General features: G+C 35.8%; 2 protein-coding genes across 2 annotated transcripts; both read left to right on the top strand.

The window, feature by feature from the left end:
- Positions 1-902: 902 nt before the first annotated feature.
- LOC120337310 (cholesterol 7-desaturase nvd 1-like) lies at positions 903-13,345 on the top strand. The gene is made up of 8 exons (XM_039405069.2): positions 903-3,165; positions 3,836-4,005; positions 4,547-4,732; positions 8,345-8,523; positions 10,359-10,484; positions 10,737-10,853; positions 12,522-12,695; positions 12,804-13,345. The coding sequence occupies exons 1-8, from the start codon at positions 2,873-2,875 to the stop codon at positions 12,966-12,968; spliced, it is 1,410 nt and encodes a 469-aa protein (XP_039261003.2). The 5' UTR covers positions 903-2,872; the 3' UTR covers positions 12,969-13,345.
- A 4,590-nt stretch (positions 13,346-17,935) lies between these two features.
- On the top strand, positions 17,936-18,478 carry LOC144428238 (putative helicase mov-10-B.1). Its single transcript, XM_078117184.1, has one exon. It carries the CDS (start codon positions 17,936-17,938, stop codon positions 18,476-18,478), a length of 543 nt encoding a protein of 180 aa, XP_077973310.1.
- The last annotated feature ends 1,942 nt before the right edge of the window (positions 18,479-20,420 follow it).

Raw genomic sequence — 20,420 nt, 5'->3', positions numbered from 1 at the left:
ATGAAGATTAACTTTGCATATTTAAAGTTTAAAGCATTCAAGAACGCTCGACTCTCATGCTTACAAAACAATTGGTCGAATTGCACAGTGCCCGACTTCATCCATTCGGCACCCATTCAACTACAGTTCCGTTCACTTCATTCAGAGTGACTGTAAAATGTAATTATAAGTAAATGGATATCGGTTTTCATATTTTGTATATTTGGGAATCTCGTAATTCTATACTTTGTAAATAAAAGACATCCTCCAAAATAACCCCTAGAGGTATTTTTCAAAAGAATATTGAAATAAGACACTGTCTTATTTTCGGTGAAACACGGTAGGAATGCTGTTTCTTCGATTGCATGAAGATTAACTTTGCATATTTAAAGTTTAAAGCATTCAAGAACGCTCGACTCTCATGCTTACAAAACAATTGGTCGAATTGCACAGTGCCCGACTTCATCCATTCGGCACCCATTCAACTACAGTTCCGTTCACTTCATTCAGAGTGACTGTAAAATGTAATTCGTTATATAAAATTCCGCATAGTCTCATTTAAAACGTGAAGTTGGGTTTGCGTTGTATTTTAGACATGTGTAATATATATATATTTGTAAGCAATTGCAATGATTGGGGCCTATGGCCGGCGAACCACGAATTTCTCCTAAACAAAAAAATCGGCGCTCCCGTAGTATGTGCACCAATATGGCGGACACCGGAACATAGTATGTGTACCAGGTTAGGGTTACTACTCCCGTGGTATTTGTACCTGGAACTATGGCCTAACCCTAACCTGGTACACATACTATGTTCCGGTGTCCGCCGTCTTGGTTCACAAACTACGGGAGTACCAAAAAATATGCTAATACTCCAAATTCATAATAACTGACTAGGCAATGATTGATGAAAGCCAAATCACCAAATTAAGAATTTTAGGTTTTATTCGAAATAATCCCGGAGTCTGGACGATGAATGGCCAAAATATCATGATTTAGGAATCGTGATATGCCAACCCTATTCAATGTCAACGCTACAAAGTTCCCTGCGATGACGTACCGAGCTGATTGCAGCAATTCGCATCAATCATTCTTAGTTTGTCCGGAATGGAGTGTAGCGCACTTTAACAAAATGATGGGAGAAATATATCATCATTGTCATCTGTCAGTCATTCTGGTGGCCATCGCTATACGAGATACTAGTCTCGAGATCTTATGTGTGCAACTGTGCAGCTCAAACCGGATACGCTGAGAGTCGGTGAACCATCGAGAACTCGGATTTGTTTAGGCTCTGTAATATTGAAAAATATGGCAATATCTGCAATCTGCATATAGGCAAACAAGGGGACATCCATTATTCGACTGAATTGCTTAATGCTAACTGTGGGGATATGTTAATGTCTCTTTGTCATTTATTATATTATGATTTTTTTAAATTTCCACCAATCAGTGTCATTTTAAATGCATTTGAAATTGGTTTGAAAGACGCACTTTAAAACGTTTTCCATTGGTTTCGTTATAACATTGTAAAAGTATCTTCAGCAAAATTTAACCTATATGTAGCTATAAATTACATTGCAGGAAAACACTCGCGTTTTGGCAATGTATATCAAAAATGTTCATACATTTTTTGATTAAGAGTGAGTGTTCAGTGCTGACTAGTTATAATTGTCCCCAATTTAAGCGTGCATTCTACACTTTCTTCGTTACTATCAAATACCATTACTTAAAAGAAAATAGTGGTAGAACTAGCCATACTATTCTAACGACAAGAACTCGGACGTGCGTCATCACAATGTTTTCGAAATACATCCGCTTTCTCTTTGAAAACGCTGAAGGACCCACCATTTGAAGACGTCCGCGAGATGCACAAAAAACTTCGCATTTCGGGATGGCGCTAGTGGGCCGGTCGTAGAGCGGAAGACAAAAGGGGTCTTGTGATTCCTAAAGAAATTCCTAATTTTATTTGCGTGGCAACGGTCTTTCTCGCTTATTGGTATACCGGCAAATATGGTTCATACACGCACAAACCCGACACTCTCTACCTCTAATTAGTAGTGCTTTGTACAGAGCCGTCATTTGACAAGTATATATAGCCTATTTTAAAACGTGAAGAAAGCTATCAACTTCTAGCCATTTTAGTCTAAATTTGTTCAATTTTTTGATATTTTCTAATGTGTATATTGATTGACGCTGATATGTGAAAATGAATTCAGTTCTGCAACGTAAATCATAAGCATTCGAACAAAAGTATAGTTTTTTGTAAATAAAAAAGACTTTTGCTTGTACATAACAGCAAAAAGATTATGTTATTTAAAGCTTTAATTCTATCCCGCCCAAACACCCTTTCCTCGCTGCATGAAGCGACAACTTGCAGTTTAACGCACGATAATTATGCTATTGACCAATGTGCCGACATTTTATTTGCAGTCGGAACACTTTTCAAATGCGAGCGTAATGAAGACTAATACTTGATCACGTTTTAAAACAGCGTATATTATGCACTGGCCTATTCTTGTAACGTATTCATAACAATTGTATCGGTGAGTTGGTCAGAACAAAACACAAGAGAAATTGACCATTTATATCCCATTCGTTTCTCACGTACTTTTTCATCGTCTTAAATTCCAGAGTGGACGAAACAGAACCACGATGCGTGGGCGGGTCCGTATTTGATCCGCGTTCTCGCAGTCTAGCAACGCTCTCGTTGCCGATAAACCTTTCTTGTGTTAACATTGGTTTATTTCTAGCGTGTTAATATTTAACGTTTTATGGGATGGGTATTGGAAAACCAAGGACTAATGTTGAGACAACTGCGACTAACTAGCTCTTTTCACAGCACGCAGATTAGTATACTGGCAGGACCTCGCGTTCATCCACCACGATAATCCAAAATGAGTGGTCTATCTCAAAGATTTTTCACAGTTGTCGGTGATGCCATGGTGTGGCCTCTTGTGGACTTGGCCGGAGATTTCGTGCAAAAGATCTCTATCCCCGTGGGTTCTAAAAATAATGAAACTGACGAACGGATATTTATTGAAAATACCGGATTTTCAACAACAATATTGAACGGAATTACAATATCAATTTTACTATTTATTCTGTATCTTATATATCTGACAGTCCGAAAACTAAACCAATGGCTATTTATGCCATTGGACAGGGTACGAAGACTTGGAGATATAGGGTAAGTATTAAGTAGTATTTTCATATTAATGTAGTGTTTTATGCGTAGGACCACGAAAACCTTGGGATATAATGAACAATTTATATGCGGTTGCATGTCAGTTTTCTACCCAAAATACAAACACAAAAAAACAGCATGGCAAAAAAAGAAAATGTAGTTTTTTAAATAAATAAAATGTTAAATTATGCTAGCTTTTTGATTTGGCACATACTCTTTTGCCAAATTAACCAAGAAATGAAAATTATGGTTTGGATTACTTCAATTGATGGACTTTTTCCAATAATGCTGTGGTTACTTTTATCTAATATGCGTAATTATTTTCATACTGGTCGCAAAATCCCTTCTTTCGTCAAATGATAAGATCAAAGCAATTTACACGGTCGAATGCTTAAATGCCAGTTTCAAAGATTTGTGGTTACCCAACATTTTGATCAATTACCGGCATACGCCGAAAATGTGGTCTTTGATTATCTTTTGAGCCAGTTTACTACAAAAACTATACTCGTGTACGTACAAATGACTTGAATTCTTTGTTCTCTTTGTTAAGTTTCATAAGCCCTATTTCTGTTGTATTCCGTAGTAAATATAGAGTCATAGACCATGAATAGTCTTCTATTTACTAAAATTTAACTCGACATAAATGGCTTTCAACCCTATATTCTACACATAGGTATATCAACCACGAAGCTGGAGATTTATCTCGAAAAGAAGTTGCCAACCTAATGCGACAAAGGCGAAAAATGGGCCAAGACATACCTCCTGTTTATCCAAATGGATGGTTTCGGGTCATCGATTCGGTTCAACTTCGACGCAAAGAGGTTAAGCAAGTACATGCCATGGGTATGAAATATGATTATTTCCTTATGACATGAGATATATTCATAACCACAATTGAACTACAACATTTTTTAATCCTCGTTTTTCTTAGTTTAGCAGCTCATATGTCGCGCTCACATTCCATACAACAACTATAAACTATTGTGCATTCATATGCTTGATTGTTCTTTTGCTTGTAGTAAATTAGAATTAAAAGTTTTAGCGTTTCAATGTATCGATCGTCTTTATCTATTTTACCATGGATTTCGAACATAAGTATTTCAACTTCGTTTAATATTAATTTTTCAATTTTTAATTATTCAATACAGATATTCAGTATCTTCGTGTTGATTTGTGTTAGTTGTGATTTAGCATAACGGTCGATAATCTTTTTATTATATAATCATCGGTCAAGAAATTAGTTAATCCAGGAGTGTACTCTTGTTCGCCATGCTATTGCTTTAAAGTGAAATGAATATAATATAAATAACAATTTTGGACAAAAAATTCTAAAAATTGCTTCCGGAGATTCAAGTAAAATCCCGAAACTTTGAAATTTTCCCAGGTCTAAACTTTGCCGTATTTCGCGGCCAATCTGGTAAAGTTACTGTGATGGATGCTTACTGCGCTCATATGGGAGGAAACCTAGCAGCAGGTGGACGAGTTCTCGGAGATTGCTTAGAGTGTCCGTTCCACGGTTGGGTGTATAATGACGAAGGAAAAGTTGTTCGAATACCCTACACTAGTAAAGGTAAAACTGCAATTTTCTATTTTCCGTGTTAACAATAATCGATCAAGTTGATTAATGTGAATTATCGGAATTTAAGGATGTCAAGATTATTGTCATACTACAAAATGCAGACCACCTTGTAAACTTCATTCCTCTTTTGTAATAAATCTCAACGCCGAATAGAATTATTTAGCTGAAAGTCATATGCTAAACAGTTTGAATCACATAGAATTAATATTCCTAGGGCGTCCAATGAAATACTGAATATACCGCAGCCCCCACGTTGTAGAAACACAATAGTACTATGGCGAACAGCGTTTCGTTAAAATAAAAACGCAGGTCTTCAAACTGTGATTACTAACTATAATGGGTAAATCAACTTTAGAAATGGGTTTGCTATAATAGAGAAATGAATATGGCCAGCCTCACGTATTTTAGTAAGAGACATGTCTCTATTGTGCTAAGGTGCCAATGTTTACTTAATATGTTTACATGAGGTATATATTATTGGAAACGATCTATTCGTAAAATACCTATAGACATCATGCCTTGTTGAAGAATGTTGCGTAACCATTAGATCACCCCCTCAGATATTACTGCAAAGTTCGTGTAATATTAGGTATTGTTATCATTTGCAATTCTATAGATGTGATGTAGAGATGGGACCGTTTTGTCGTCGATTTTACCCCTTGGTGCTCGGTATCCATTCATTTTAAGCCCTGAATGTTTACTTTCCTATGTGTTTAGTTGTCTATCGTACAAAGACAACAACACACTTCTATGTTACCCATAAACAAAGATATTCATTTCTTATCGCGATGTGTTCTCAAGCGATTGAACAAAACATTCAAACGTCAAAGAATAGTCGTCGTCAACGACATATCGTACTTTGTAAACCAACTTGATTCAATGCCACGCTTTTACCATCCATAAACGTGAGTGGTTTTACAATCGTATTTCATGAAAAGCATATCCTTTTCACGACAATGGATTTCATTAAATCCAACAGGCACGAATCATTTCAATAGAAATTAGGTCAAACGTCGACTTATATCTGCTTATGTTCAACAATAATTTTGCCAGGTGATATTGAAACTATATTTCAAATGTTTTCATTTATTGCCTTTCACTAAATCCAAGAACTTGACATACTTCCACACGCAGACGTTCAAAAAGTACTCCCATCCCATGTAAAGATATAGAGCCAACATATAAGTGCAGGCCAAAAGGAAGTTTAAATCGTACTCTCATTTCCTTAGTGTGGTCACCTTTATGCGTGAACCCATCAGTAAATTTGAACTGTATTTAGTCAAAATTGAAGTATCACTTTATATGAAGATGGTTACAAAAAATTTTTGAATAATAAAAAAAAGTCGCATCGCCACGGCTCAATTATATTCTGTGATGACTATGGACTTGGGGCTATTTTTTCTCATTGGTAAATTTTGCAACAACTGTATCTATTGCAGGCTGTGGATATATCTTTGTATTTCTTCGTCTAGGGTCAAAATAGGGGTGGACATACCAACACACGTTATTACTTTCACTACGCCTATCCCATCCATTCAAATTCCAAAGTCCAGAAGGGCGAACTGTATTAGGCTAATTATTAACTGGGCGCCCTCTGTAGTAGAACTACCATATATGAGCCACAACTGATCGATTGTAAATTAAATGTCACGAATGGGTGAATGTGTTACTATAGAATAAATTTATGTACAAATAAATAATTCTAAATAGAACTAGAAACCGAAATAGTGAAACTACGTAAAAGTCCTATTATTAGTTTAGGAAGTTATTCTTTCATTTTGCGTGGTTTGTCGTGTGGGTGCGGTATATTCTTCGACAAATACAAGTAAACAAAAGAAGAATGATTACAATCTGGCGATAGTTGTCTTTGGTATTGGATGTCTATTGTCGTTTTGACAAGCACGTTGGACTTTTCAAAAAATTCAATGAAATTCATCTGGAAATGATTATCATTTCCTTTGCTTGCAATGCTATCTTTATATAATGTCCTACAACCTACTTTCTGTCATTCTTTTATCGTGTTTTGTGTGGCATGTAGCATATTATTTTACCCAGAGATATATGCTAATTGTTTGTATTTTGCCTCATTGCTCATATCGGGAAATGATATGATGTAACAATGTTATTCAATGACCAAATAATTCGGGATACGCGTAAAAGTATTATTCAATAATACAAAATGACTAATAATAACCCGGGTCTTTTGCATTGCTGTTAAACAAGAAAAATCGGTTCGTCCATTGCAAAATTGTTGCCCTTTTGTCTGTCAGGGCTGTCGATTTTTTAGTGATCTATATTGAAATGAAGCAACATATGCCCGGCCATTAGATTTTGTACTGATGTGAACTTCCAACGCCCTGTAGTAACCGGCACCTTAATTAATTAACAACCAATCATGTTTGAAGTCATACAAGTACACGTTGACATCCCCGCTATCACGAGCATGTTTATTGTGTAAGCGTACATTGCGGATCCTGATCGCAGGTAATTGCATTATACTGACCTCCATCTTATGACCGAATGAGCGTCTGTTTGTTCAAAAGTCAAAAATTTTGTCATTGAGTATGTGCCATTAGATACTGCCCATTTGAGAGAAGTGTACAAAAACCTAGAAGCTTGTTTTGGTTATAAGTCTAAAATGTTATTCGTTGCCAATGTCACGGGCCATGAATATTGAACCGCTCAAAAACCTATTTATTCATAGCCTTCTTCAAAATATATTATGTCAATAGGTGGGTTTCTTACGGACGGATATTTTAGTTTCGGCTACAAGGTGACATTTATGGTTATATAAATTAGCCCACGTTGGGTGGATGTATGTGTGCATTTCTATGGAAAAAGAAAATAATTCTATTGATTAAAAGGTCCCTTATTGACATAAAAAAAAGCTTGGAACGTTTTCTTGGGGTGGCTTAGTGCACGGTTTTAGAGCGTGTTTTTCTGGACCTAATATATATACCCCTATTTGTCTTTTCCATGATAAATTATGACGTTAACTAGATGGGATGTGCGCTATGCATGTTTTATCTGTTTAATATTATGACCTGATGTTTACTTGTCCGTTTGCTAAATAAATATGTTTAATCATGTCCGAAGTGCCGTTACACCACAGACAGGGTCACCGTACCTTTCCCAAACCCGCGAAACGTGACTGCGCTCATTAAAGACGTTGTGTTGTGTAATATCAGGAAATTGTAATGTTTGTTTTACTGAGCACGTTATAATCGTAAGATTAATGATGCTTTAGCATGAACTCTCTTTAACAGAATGCGCATTTTATTCTGTTTTATCTCTCAATATATGAGGTATTGCAAAGAATTCATTCTCCGATATGGCTTTTACCACGATAATGTATTCACTAGTCAATGCTGACGAGATACTATCGTCAGTGTAATCGTGCGGTTTCGAATCTAGGAAAATTTCGTTTTTACTTGAGTCAGCCAAAGCCGACCTAACTTCGACAGCGTTCTGCGTCAACAATCCATATATACTCATCAATTGAATAAAGCAAATGATTGCGTTGATAATAGTCGTGAAAAAATATAATATCCTATTTAGTCGGCTAAACGAATCTGGACTAATTAAATGATCTTTTTATTTAAGTGCCATCAATTGCCAAGACGAAGGTGTGGCCAAGTCGCGAAGTGAACGGCGTGGTTTTCGTTTGGTATCACTGTGACAACATCGAACCTCAATGGGAAATTCCTACCATTCCGGAAATCAAGCAGGGGTCATTTTATTATAGAGGACGTGTGGAACATCACGTCAACACTCACATTCAGGTAATTAATTATAGCTTAAAAGCCATTTGAAATTCGTGCAAGTAAAGTAGGGTAAAGATCACTCAAAATTGCGAACCCACCTATTGTGTTGAATGATGGTGATCGTATAAAGCGTAGCACAATAAGCAAGCCGTTGATCACGACTCAAATGACATTTCAACTTGATTAGTGTTACTTTTAAGATAATTTAAAACATGAATGATGACCCGACTTCGTTTATAAAAATGACGCATTTTACCGAGTTCTTGAAGGCTACAAGATCTCGAAGGTTCGGTAATTTGATTCCAGAAGATTAATGAATAACCAGGTAAATGTTTTGCTCCATCACTCTATAATGGTACGAATTGGACCGGATTTGAGTTGAATACCGCAATTAATAATCACCTATCGAACATTTAACATTCGTCTTTCCAATTACCAATCCCATACCTACTGCAAGGGACTACTAGTCGATCATAGACCAAATGTTTCGTTAACACTTTTCATTTCCGGAAATTAAAGGAGAAATGTTTATTACTGGAGAGGGATCGTATTACTCTGTTTTCAACTCCGCATATTGTTTTCAAAATGGTTGTTATGGGCACGTTTCGCCGCGTTGATATATACAATGCTTTTAGAGAAAAAATATGTAAGTAACTCTCCCTACACTGAGTTGAAAATGTATGTTATTACCAAACCACGGTTTTATCGTATATTCGTCGTTGGTAAACGACTTCTAAGTTCCTTCGTATAGTTTGTACTAATGATCGTCTCTTTTGTGTGTATTTATTTGTCTTCGTACTATTGTGCTCCTTGATTTCAACTATGGGTAATACAATTGGATTGTACTCGATGTTTGTGTTGGATTTGCTATGCAAAATATGGCCCTCTGGATCTGCTGAGTCATGATGATATACATAACGGTACTAATAATTACGTAGTTGATAAAATGTGTAATTTAATTTACGCCGTGTTTACAAGCGTGAATTTCTAATAGGGTGTTTTGGATTCATATTTCCCGCGTAAAAATTTTCCTTTTATTTGTTAGTGGTCGGTTACCACAAGGTAGCTCGCGATTTGAATGCGATAAATTATCCACCTAGAGACACCAATCCTCACGGCTTCGCCCACAATCCAGTCTATCCATCTAACACAATTAACCGACTAACTAATCCCGATACCAGACATTAACTATAGTAATCGGACGACGTAAGCCATATGATTGAATGGTTTTATTGTAATTCCTCTTCCCGTGATAAATATGAATCTCAAAATTGCATTAGGCACGGGGCTTGTCAGGGCCTTCATGTTTTAGAAGATGACTAAAATACTTCCAGATCAATGATATCAGAACCAAACATCTCATTCTTTATAAACTGTGTAACTATGGATTTCGTGAACCTATAAAATCCAGTGCAATGTGTAAAAATTGTTGAAGTCATATTCAAAATTTTACCAATACTTGTTGGGTAACCTGAGTTTTCCCTCAGAGCTCTTGTTTAGGTCCAATTTTCTTCTTGATATATATGAAGGATCTAATAACCCAGGGGTGTCCAACCTTTTAATACAGCAGGCACAAAAATCTTGGTTATTAATCCTCAGCTGTTAGGGTATTGTAACGTCATAAGCATAGATAATAAATTGTACTAGAATATTGGCTTTGCAACGCGAATGGACTGAGATTTTTCAAACTAAAATAAATCTCGTTTCGTGGGCCGTACAATTTTTCTTTGTGGGCCGCATTCGACCCACGAGCCGTAGGTTGCACACCGCTGGTTTAAACCACAGCTCAATCTATTAATAAAACTAAAGTAGTAAATAGTTTTTTCATATAAATCGAATAATTTTTGTTTTAGGATATACCGGAAAATGGATCAGATCTAGCACATCTCTCTCATCTTCATGTTCCAAGTGTATTTTGCGGGGTTAACCTGGCGGAACAATTCGATTCCTGGTTCAATTTTGCAGATCATATTTTTAAGGTATCATTTTATAGAATATGTATTGTAAGCCTTTTGAAAATGTTCACACATGAAATATATAACAGTTATATGGCTGAGAAGTCTGACTGTATTATCATTACGATTTTCAGCCTCTGAATTATAATCTTCTGAGAGCTAACCCTTTCATACGAAACATTATCATTCATCAATCAGACAGTGTTTTTATACATTTTATATTACATATATGACCTGATGTAGTGCAAAGGTATCTTATTCTATATAATTTACTAGGTTGATTGTAAAGGTTCGGACGACGACCTTCCACACATATCGAAGTTTGATATGACTCACCATCTTGAGTTCTTCAAAAAATGGAAATTTTTCCATATCGATCTTCAGGTGGAACAGGTGAACATTTCACGTTTTTTTTTTGTTTAATTTAATCCAGTCGGCTAAATCTCCGTTGGTGATAATAAAGTTTAGTTGCGACGAGCTTCATATTATATACTAGGGATGGGCAAAATTTTTTAGTATAAGAGCCGCATGCAGCAAATCAGAAATATGCTAAAGCCGCATAATTTTTGAAATTAGGAATATTAGAACTCATTTAATCATTTTGCATTGTAACTGTTACATATATATTATACTAATTTGGGAGATGCGCCTTTGTGTAGTGCGACGCGAAACCGGCGTTTCGGCTATTGACTGCGCCAACATCAGCAAAATTTTTTTTGTATTGGTCTTTAACACGAGCAATATTCCATGATATAACAAAACTAGCTTCAATTGATGCATCGGATTCCTTGCCAAATAATATCATAAGTTCCCGCTGTCTTTTTATTAATTTAAATACGAACGAAGTTTTTGATTCGTTTCCTGATGCTAACTGTGCTGATTTTATTATGACTTAGCAGCCTATGATAGAGTAATCACAAGGGTTTATTTTCTTGACTAATAAAAGCGTATACTTCTTCCCATTCTGACTTGACAACTTTGTTTTCATCTTCGTATTTTCGCTTCTTACTTGAGAACATATAGCACTGTATCTGAGACTAAACCCAATCAAGCTACAATACCGCCAAAGCGTCAACGTACATTTGACCATTGTGACGTAAGATTTTTCGCTTGATTGATTCAAAATTCCACGCCACAATAATAAATGCAAGCCAGAAGAGCCGCAAAAATTCTCTGGCGAACCGCATGCGGTTTGCCACCGTTGATATATATATACAGTGATACATCGGTGGTCGAACAACTCCATACTAGAACAATTCGGTAGCTACACTAGCTAAGCAAACAATTTTAGTGCCCGAACACCCGAGCGCCGCCGAGTGGGATGACGTCACTCGAACCGCGCTTCTTGGTCTATGACAGTATAGTGCAGTGCCACTCAACTATTTTTACCGAAGATCCGCATACAAAACATCAAAATCATTTGGGTCCGGTGTTTCCATAATTTATATTTCGGCATCCGCAAACGCGCACTTCCTCGACCGGCTAACGATTATTATCAGATAATCAAGATTGTTTATTATGGTGTTATAGTTCTTTTCATATATACAATAAAAGTCATTTTATAAAATGAAACTTTAAAAGTGGGGATAATCCAAAATAAAGAATTGGGTGCGATCCGAATCAAATAGTCGAAAGGTCCGGATTCGGACCGCGATCCGCCAGTTGAGTAGCCCTGGTATAGAGTACTGGTACGACAATCTTCACGACTGACGCAAAAGCGAAACCGCCACAAGGTGCGCAATTTTTGATAACGTCATCGCACACAAAAAAACGAATACCATGGAGACAACAGAAATATTACTCAAACTGTACACGTTTTGTTAATATTTTAAAATGTGTGAGAACGAAACAAAATGATTACCGTTAATTGTTATGGAAAAAAAAGTGAATAATGTCACCCACGTACACCTATGTAGATGACTGAAGTACGAACCACAATAAGTTGAAACCGTTACTGTATAGGGACGGGTTTGGGAACCTCAAAATGAAGCTCGACAACTAAATATATAGCTGAGCAAACTTTGACAAAAGCATACTGATAACATTGTTTTCCTATTGCAGATTGGGCCGGGGATTGTACATTTACATATGAATTTACCGTTCGCCAGATCGGTTCTCGTTCAAAGTCTCACTCCTGTGGGTCCACTACATCAAGTAATAATTCACAGTTTCTACACTGATTGGAAATGTCCTACGTGGTTGTCAAAAATTTTCCTCACCTTCGAAGCTATTCAAGTAAGCAAAACGTTTGTATACTGTAGATTAACTGCTAAACTAACTACTTAGCTATACGCAAGATATGACGGTCTTGCTTCAGGAAACTTAAATTTGATAATTTTAAAGGTTGACAGAGATGTTATGGTTTGGAACAACAAAACTTTCAGTGCCAAACCATTGCTTGTTAAGGAAGAGGCACCAATCACAAAATACAGACGGTGGTTCTCACAGTTCTATTCCGAGAATAGCCCAAAATTCAATTTCAAAAGCAACGATGACGTCAGTTGGTAGCATGACGTAAGAAGTGATGAAATTTAAGATTTTTTGGACAATTTTATGATAGGGCATTCTGCTGAAATTTTTTTTCCCGTTGTTTAGTTGATTTGTTTTGCCATGTGACGGCAGCAATCTGGTAGTGCCGAAGGCCTCCTCCAGTACAAAGCTGTAGTTTCCACTCATTAGAACAGTGAGTGACATGTTAACAAATTATATTCATTTCGTAGGGCCAGAAAAAATCTGAATCTAAATTTTCTTTGTTATGTTATATTGTGTAGCTTTTATTTTTCGCTATAATGCAAAAATGTAAAATACAAATAAAAAATGCGAGTGAAATTATATTTTGTTATAATTATATTAATTATCTTTAAACTATGCTTTATTTTATTTTTTTCTATTTTAAAACATCGGTATTATGGGATAATTCTTTGTACAATTGTTAATTATATTTTTACTCAAAATTCTAATTATATTTATCTTTGTAATTATTTTTTCAAATCTAACTTTATGTCAATTTCTAAACAATATTTTTAATTTATCTACAAATGAAAATGTAAAAAGGCAAGAACAACATAATGTCTATTTAGTTTCAACCTCACTATGTTTATATAATTTACATTTTTGTGCATGCGTTGAAGATATAAATAATACCATGGTCTTCCGCAAATAACGTCGAGGTAGAATCATGATAAGAAAAAAAATTCACTTTTTAATATGAACTATTTTTTATGTTTTTTTGAAACATTGATATTTTTTTATCGTTAGCTGATACATTGGGAGAAAATTGTGATCATATTTGTCTACTCCACTTTATAATATGAATCAAATTTGGTATGTCAAGTCACGACAGCTTTTATTTTTCAAATTTCCATCAATTGTTCTGCGGGGTCGATCTGAGTCACTTTGTCGTCATATGCGGACAACCAAAATAGTAACACAAAGCTTTCTAATTATTGTACATAAATTGTTTGAAATAAATGTTTGCATAATTAATTAGAGAAGTAGTGTATTAAAAATTTTTCGTTAATGGTCACATCGATAAAACTCGAATATGAGTTATGGAACTGTATGTAACCTTTATTGTAACAAACAAACTTAAATTTTAGAGGTTTCAAATTCTCGTGAGTCGATCGAGAGTCGGGTTAGTTTCTAGCCATTCACACCTCATTCTTAAATGATAGGCCTAGTAATTTTCTTCAATATGGTATCACTTTACAACGAGAATGACAGTATAACTTGTAAACATATTGTTGAATGATCTTGAATAGAGCTCGACCGATATCACTTTTTGGCACCGATACCGATAACGATATATCGGCCAACTAGTGACCGATAACCGATATCGACATACCGATATCTACAACCTGAACCCGCAGTAAATACAAATAGAAAGAAACATTCAGTTTTAGTCAAAAAATAAAGCAGTCCTACACAGTGCTTGCATCATTAATAAAAGTTTCACAGCAAATAATAAGAACACACATTAATGCACAAAAGAAAAAAGGCAGTGGCTTGCACGTAATTTACGGAATTATTTCGAGTTCGGAAGGGAAGTTACAAATTACGTAAAGTCGTAATTATTGGTCGAGCGCTTTCGCATTTGAAACGTGCTCCTTCCAAGCAGTCAATTCCGTCGATTGTAAAAAATTAAAAGTTTAACACGTAGAAGAAGTTAAGAGTTCCGGTATTCGCAGCCGTTTTGAGCCGGCATGACGCGTTGCCACCCCGTTTGAGCGTTTGGTTTCACGGTCAAAACGATATTATTATAAGCGTTATCACTGTAATACAATTAACACCGACAGACTTTTTTGTGTCCACGATTTGGTATCTTTTTTATTCGGCGCTGATAATGATAAATAGGAATGTGTGATAGTTGATTGTAATTCCGGAAGGCGTATTTTTTTTCTCTCCGTGAAACAGACATGAAACGAATTTTACCGCCGCTATAAGCGCTCAAAAGGAGAGAAGGCTAGGCTACTTTCTTTTCCCGACTCAATCACTTTAATTAATACAAATCACAGCGCATTAAAAAACAAAATAAAATTTATTAGCATTAATTTACAACGAGTTACAGGTAAGAATTTATCGCCGGCTAAATAATTAATATTTAATCTAAATTTATCGCAAATAATGTTATAACATTTAGGCCGCGAAATGATTTGATATAAAATGAAGCTTGGTAATCGGAATATCGTCAATAATTCAGCATCAATAATTATTATAAATTGCTAACTAGGTAGCAAAGTCCGATAATGTAAAAAACGGAGCAATAACAAGTCTTCGTCGCGAGGCAAGCGCAGGTATAATTAAACGAGAGAATACGCTTGTCGTTGATTAAAAACTCAAAAACCCGAAATTTTTATTCAATACGAAAGTCGATTTTAAAAAAGGCAACTATCGTTTCATAAATATCCGTATACCAGTGTCGGTAATGATAAAATTGATCGCATAAAATTGGGACGGTTAATTTGCGAAGGTGATAAAGAAAATCAAAGCCAACACAATAAAACAAGATAAAAATCAGAATAAATTTAATTTGAATTCACTCCTTGGTATTTGTCTTTAACATCTGTCGCCGGCGTGTAGTACTGTCGGTAATATGAAAACCAAACTTCGATGTCCCATTCGGAAAAGAAGTGGATTCAAATGGTTTTTATGATAGGTTTAAACGTGTGAAAAAATATCGCAATTACGGGGTCATTACGTAATCAATTTTTCCGTAATTACGGAATTGATTTTTGTCGATTACGTGCAAGCCTAGTGGGGACGCAAGATATTCAAAGGCGAGGATTTTGCGCCGCACGAAGAGATAAAAGAGAGAGAGAAATATAGAAGAGAACTCTCTGTTCATTGAAAGGCAAAATGAGAGAAGCCAAAAAAAGAAAACGCTCGGCCGCAGATATTTCCTGGCTGGCAAATTCACCCATTTATATAGTTTGAAAATATATGAAGATAAGCGGTAAATTATATATGAAATGATGATACCGAAAACAAGATCCTTTTATAATAGCCAGTTGTAAAAATAGTATTTAAAATTTTCACTTCACAAACTATCCAACGTGTTTTTATAGGTTTTGTTTTCTAACACAGTAAAAAGTTTTCGCTCTTGTTGTAAAAAGACTGCTTCCATCTAAGGCTGTTTCACGTCATATAGACAACTGATGACGCTAGCAGCTTGATTTAATGTAGATCTTGTACAAAGATGTTTAATTCTTCATAAAACTACTTTTGGATATTTTGTAGAAATCACCCGCCATGTTTTAAAGTAAAAAATCGGTAATTATCCAGTCAGAGTTCGGGTTAGAAATTATATACCATTTTGTATTTCCAGCGCAATCTGTATTCCTAATGCAATACCGGAATACTTACCAATTTCTCAACTTTAGCGGTGGCCATTCTTCTTTAAACCAAAAACTTTAACTTCAACATTCAACAAAGGCGTGAAATCTTATGTTTGCCTGAAGACCTGCTGTATATCACTTCACTTTAACATTAGGCAAGTTGGTTGTCGGCCGTTGGGTACGTCAGCATGGAAATGTTTGAAGAATATTTGGATGGTTAGAAAGAGACTTTCAATGAAGTGTTATATCCTATGAGTCGATATCATCCGGCCCTACTGTTTGAAAGACACCACACAGTGGTGGCATTTGTACTTGAGAAAAAATGAAAAATTGTACGATAGGTATCTAAGAAAGGGAATAAAATTAGGACAAATCATTGTTGCTAACATTGAAAAAAATCAGTATTCTGGGGCGATAATACCAGGATAGAGACCGGCCTATTTAAGCGCTACATCTCCATTGGCTTTGCACGCGTTTCCCATTTCGGATTCTATAAGAAAAATATTTTTTAAATATGATGGAGTTAGCCACCGATCTAAACAAAAAATTATAGATTTACTGACGAATCCGTTAGTATTTTCAAAATATCCAGATAAATTTCATTTATTATATCACATTGAGGTGTTGCAACACGAAGCAGATATGATTGATCACTTATGACATGAAATACACTACTCTATTTCGAGAAAGAAATAACGATAACTTATTTCTGCACGTTCCTGGCTTAGCTGAGAAGCGGCCTTCAGTATTGAAGGGAGACCGTTTGGCAAAAAAAATTGAACATGGATGGCAATCCTGGAAAAGACTTGTACGAAGGTTATGTTCATGAAGTAAGGCAAAATGGCGTGATTCAATTTGACAATTTTTTTTACGATGAGTATATCAGTGAAATGAGAGTATATATAAAATTCAGACTGAATCGTCACCCATTGAAAATGATGCACAGGGCACTCACATTGGTGAAAAATTCGGAAAGCATTCTGTTCCCTGTCGATGACAGTTATCTCCCCAGATTGGATCAAAATTCGAAACTAGTTATGAAGACGGGGTTTATAGAAAATAACCCACATCAAGTAGAAGCAATTCAAAACATCGCGAAAGAAAATTCATCAAAAATCTATATCGTATATGGACCTCCGGGAACTGGAAAAACAGTAACAATGGTGGAATCAGAGTTTCAAACAATTGAAAAATATACTGATTTTCATAGCCTTGTTGCTGCATCATCTACCGGTGCATGTGATTTGTTAGCAAAACGATTAATAAAACACGTTGACCAAAAAGACATTTGGCGTTTAACAGCGCCCTCCCGTATGGATATTCCAGAATCCATGGTAGAAATATCAAGGATTGGCACTTCGGCTTCAAGAGAAAACCTTAGTAAATACAAGATTATTGTCAGCACTTTGATAACGGCAGGAAGAATAGCATCTGCAAATTTCGAACCGAGGATTTTCGATAGAATTTTTATCGATGAATATGGTCAATCCATGGAACCAGAAATTATTGGTATCAATATCAGGAATAATAGGAGATGAAGGAAATGTTGTTTTAGCAGGTGATCTAAAACAGTTGGGCCCAATAATTCGCTCTCGAATAGCCAAAAAACAAGGATTACAAAATTCATTTCTGGAAAGATTGATGGGAAATTCCTTGTACGAGAAGCAAAATGGCAAATTCAACGAACATAGAGTGACGAAGCTATTAAAAAATTACCGTTCCCACGAAGCCATTATCAAAGTTTCAAACGAAGAAATCTATGATAACGAATTAGGGGTTTGTGCTGACAAATTAATACGAAATTCTCTGTGTTCGTGGGGTGAGCGTCCACAAAAATATTTCCCGGTCATTTTTCATGGCGTTCGAGGAAAAGATGAACAAAATGAAAAGAGTCCATCATTTTTCAACAGCAAGGAGGTGAAAATAGTTAAGCAGTACGTTGAGAACCTTTTGTCAGATCGCAGGCATCGTGTTAAACCAGAAGAAATAGGAATAATAGCACCATATCGCAGTCAAGTACAGAAAATCAGAAAAGAAATTAAGCAAGCTGAAATTAAAATTGAAAGCGTGGAAGAATTCCAGGGTCAAGAACGACGTGTCATTATTATCAGTACCGTGAGAAGCAACGAAGAAAATCTCCAAACCGCTTCCTCGCCGATCCAAAACGATTCAACGTCGCTGTGACTCGAACTAAAAGTCTTTTATTATTAATCGGAAATTCCAAAATTTATGCATGGATGAATACTGGAGAAAACTTTACGATTTCTGTAAAAACAATAACTCTTTCATCGGAACGACTGTGACTGAAAATAAAATTTTGGACCTCACTACGTTCATGCCTACGCAAAACGATGACGTTTATGATATCACAGAGGATGACGTCGAAGATTCCGGAGTTCCAGAACTGAAAATGGACTCGTAGTTTTCAACAAATTTGTGCTGTATCCCATCAATATTGTCCACTCTGAGGTAATTTAGTTTTACTTGTATTTAAACTATATATAACAAATATTATTCTAAACAAGGATAGCAGATTGGATTAGATGCAATTTTTAGTAGTATCAACCAGCAGGTGTGAGTACTGACACCAATATTTATGTGTCATATCAATCAATTTACAAATCTGTGTTATAAAAAAATATATATAAAAAATGAATAAAAAAAAATCAATTTACAAACTTAATCCGCTTGAACGAAACAAGTTCTCCCATAATAAAAGTTTGAAAGTATTTTTTTGTGAACTACACTTATTTTGATATGTTGCATTTTTGTACTTTTATTTTTTATTTTTTTTAAAGTAGGCCTCAACCCACCGATACTTACCTTTTTTCATACTTACGTCTTTTCAGGGGAGGCTTGTAGATCCTGTTTCCTGTAAATACCTTTAAGCAGGCAAAATAAAATCACCAGTAGAGAACAGAGGTTTAGAGTTGACGAACACTTCCGTGACAAGGGAGAGTTTGGAGAAATGCACCTTGGTGCACACTCATGTAAACTCTCCCTGTCACGTGATGTCCGTCTCCTCCGAATATATAAGAATTCTAAGAAATAAACATAAAAAACTTTTACCAGAAAAAAAGAAGCTAAAACTCCTAGTGTATTTGGCGTTAATAAATGTTATGTTTGACTTGCAATTAATATGTCAGACTAGATTTTATATATTATACTGTAGATACTGGACTTATTTTTGTTAGAAAAATGAATATAATTAGTCTGTCTCACAGAAGTGAGACATAGTTAAGTTATAGATAGTTTGGTTATTCCCGGAGGAAGAAAAATACTAAAGGGGTTTGTTTATCGGCGTCTTAGAACGTGAGATTTTCCATAGTTAGATGTTATATCCGGATAGAATCTCCTTCCAATTTGGAAGCAACTCATATATTAATATACTTTGTCTCACGCTCCAAGAGGTGCTGATATAAATTCCCTATTACTGATTTGATTATATTATTTACATCCTTTGTCTTGACATATCGGTCTTCTTTATCGAGAGCCTTTTTTAAGTTGATTATCTGTACCTTAAGGATTTGACAGATCTTAAGAACAGACAGAGCGCAGTTATTATTATAAGTGAACATGCCCCGATTTCTTGCAGAGACGACAAGACGGAGGGAATACGCAATCTCGAGCAGGATGCCCAGATTAGAAACAGTTCAGGCAAGTTTTTATATAAAGCTCTGCAGGGAGGGACGTCTTGCAACGCATCCCACCAACGTTGATGAAGTCTGGGAAATTAGATGCATCAAACTCATCAACTATGGCCTGTACATAGCCATTTCAGACCCTGGTGTTTTTTAGGAAGATCTTGAATACTCGCCGAATATTTCCAAATTTTAAAAAACTAAGCATCGACTTTAACTGGTCTATTGTGGCTTCAGTTATAATACCTCGCACTCTGATTCGTGTGCCAGGGCCACGAGGGAGACCAAATTTAAGTTCACCCGAGGGAGTGTCCAGGATGTTACCGACACTATTAGGAAAATTATCACGAGTAGAACCACCATCCGTGGACTGAAAAGTTAAATTCTACAAACCCCGTCGAATAGGAAAAATACCCTCAACTATAGGGATTTAAAGGGACGCAGTTTTTCCACGGAAGTGAAAAGCTCAAAAAACGCCGAGACGG

Source organism: Styela clava, chromosome 10 (genome assembly GCF_964204865.1).
Source record: "Styela clava chromosome 10, kaStyClav1.hap1.2, whole genome shotgun sequence".
NCBI classification, from domain to species: Eukaryota; Metazoa; Chordata; class Ascidiacea; order Stolidobranchia; family Styelidae; genus Styela; species Styela clava.
This window is presented reverse-complemented; position numbering and strand designations above follow the sequence as displayed.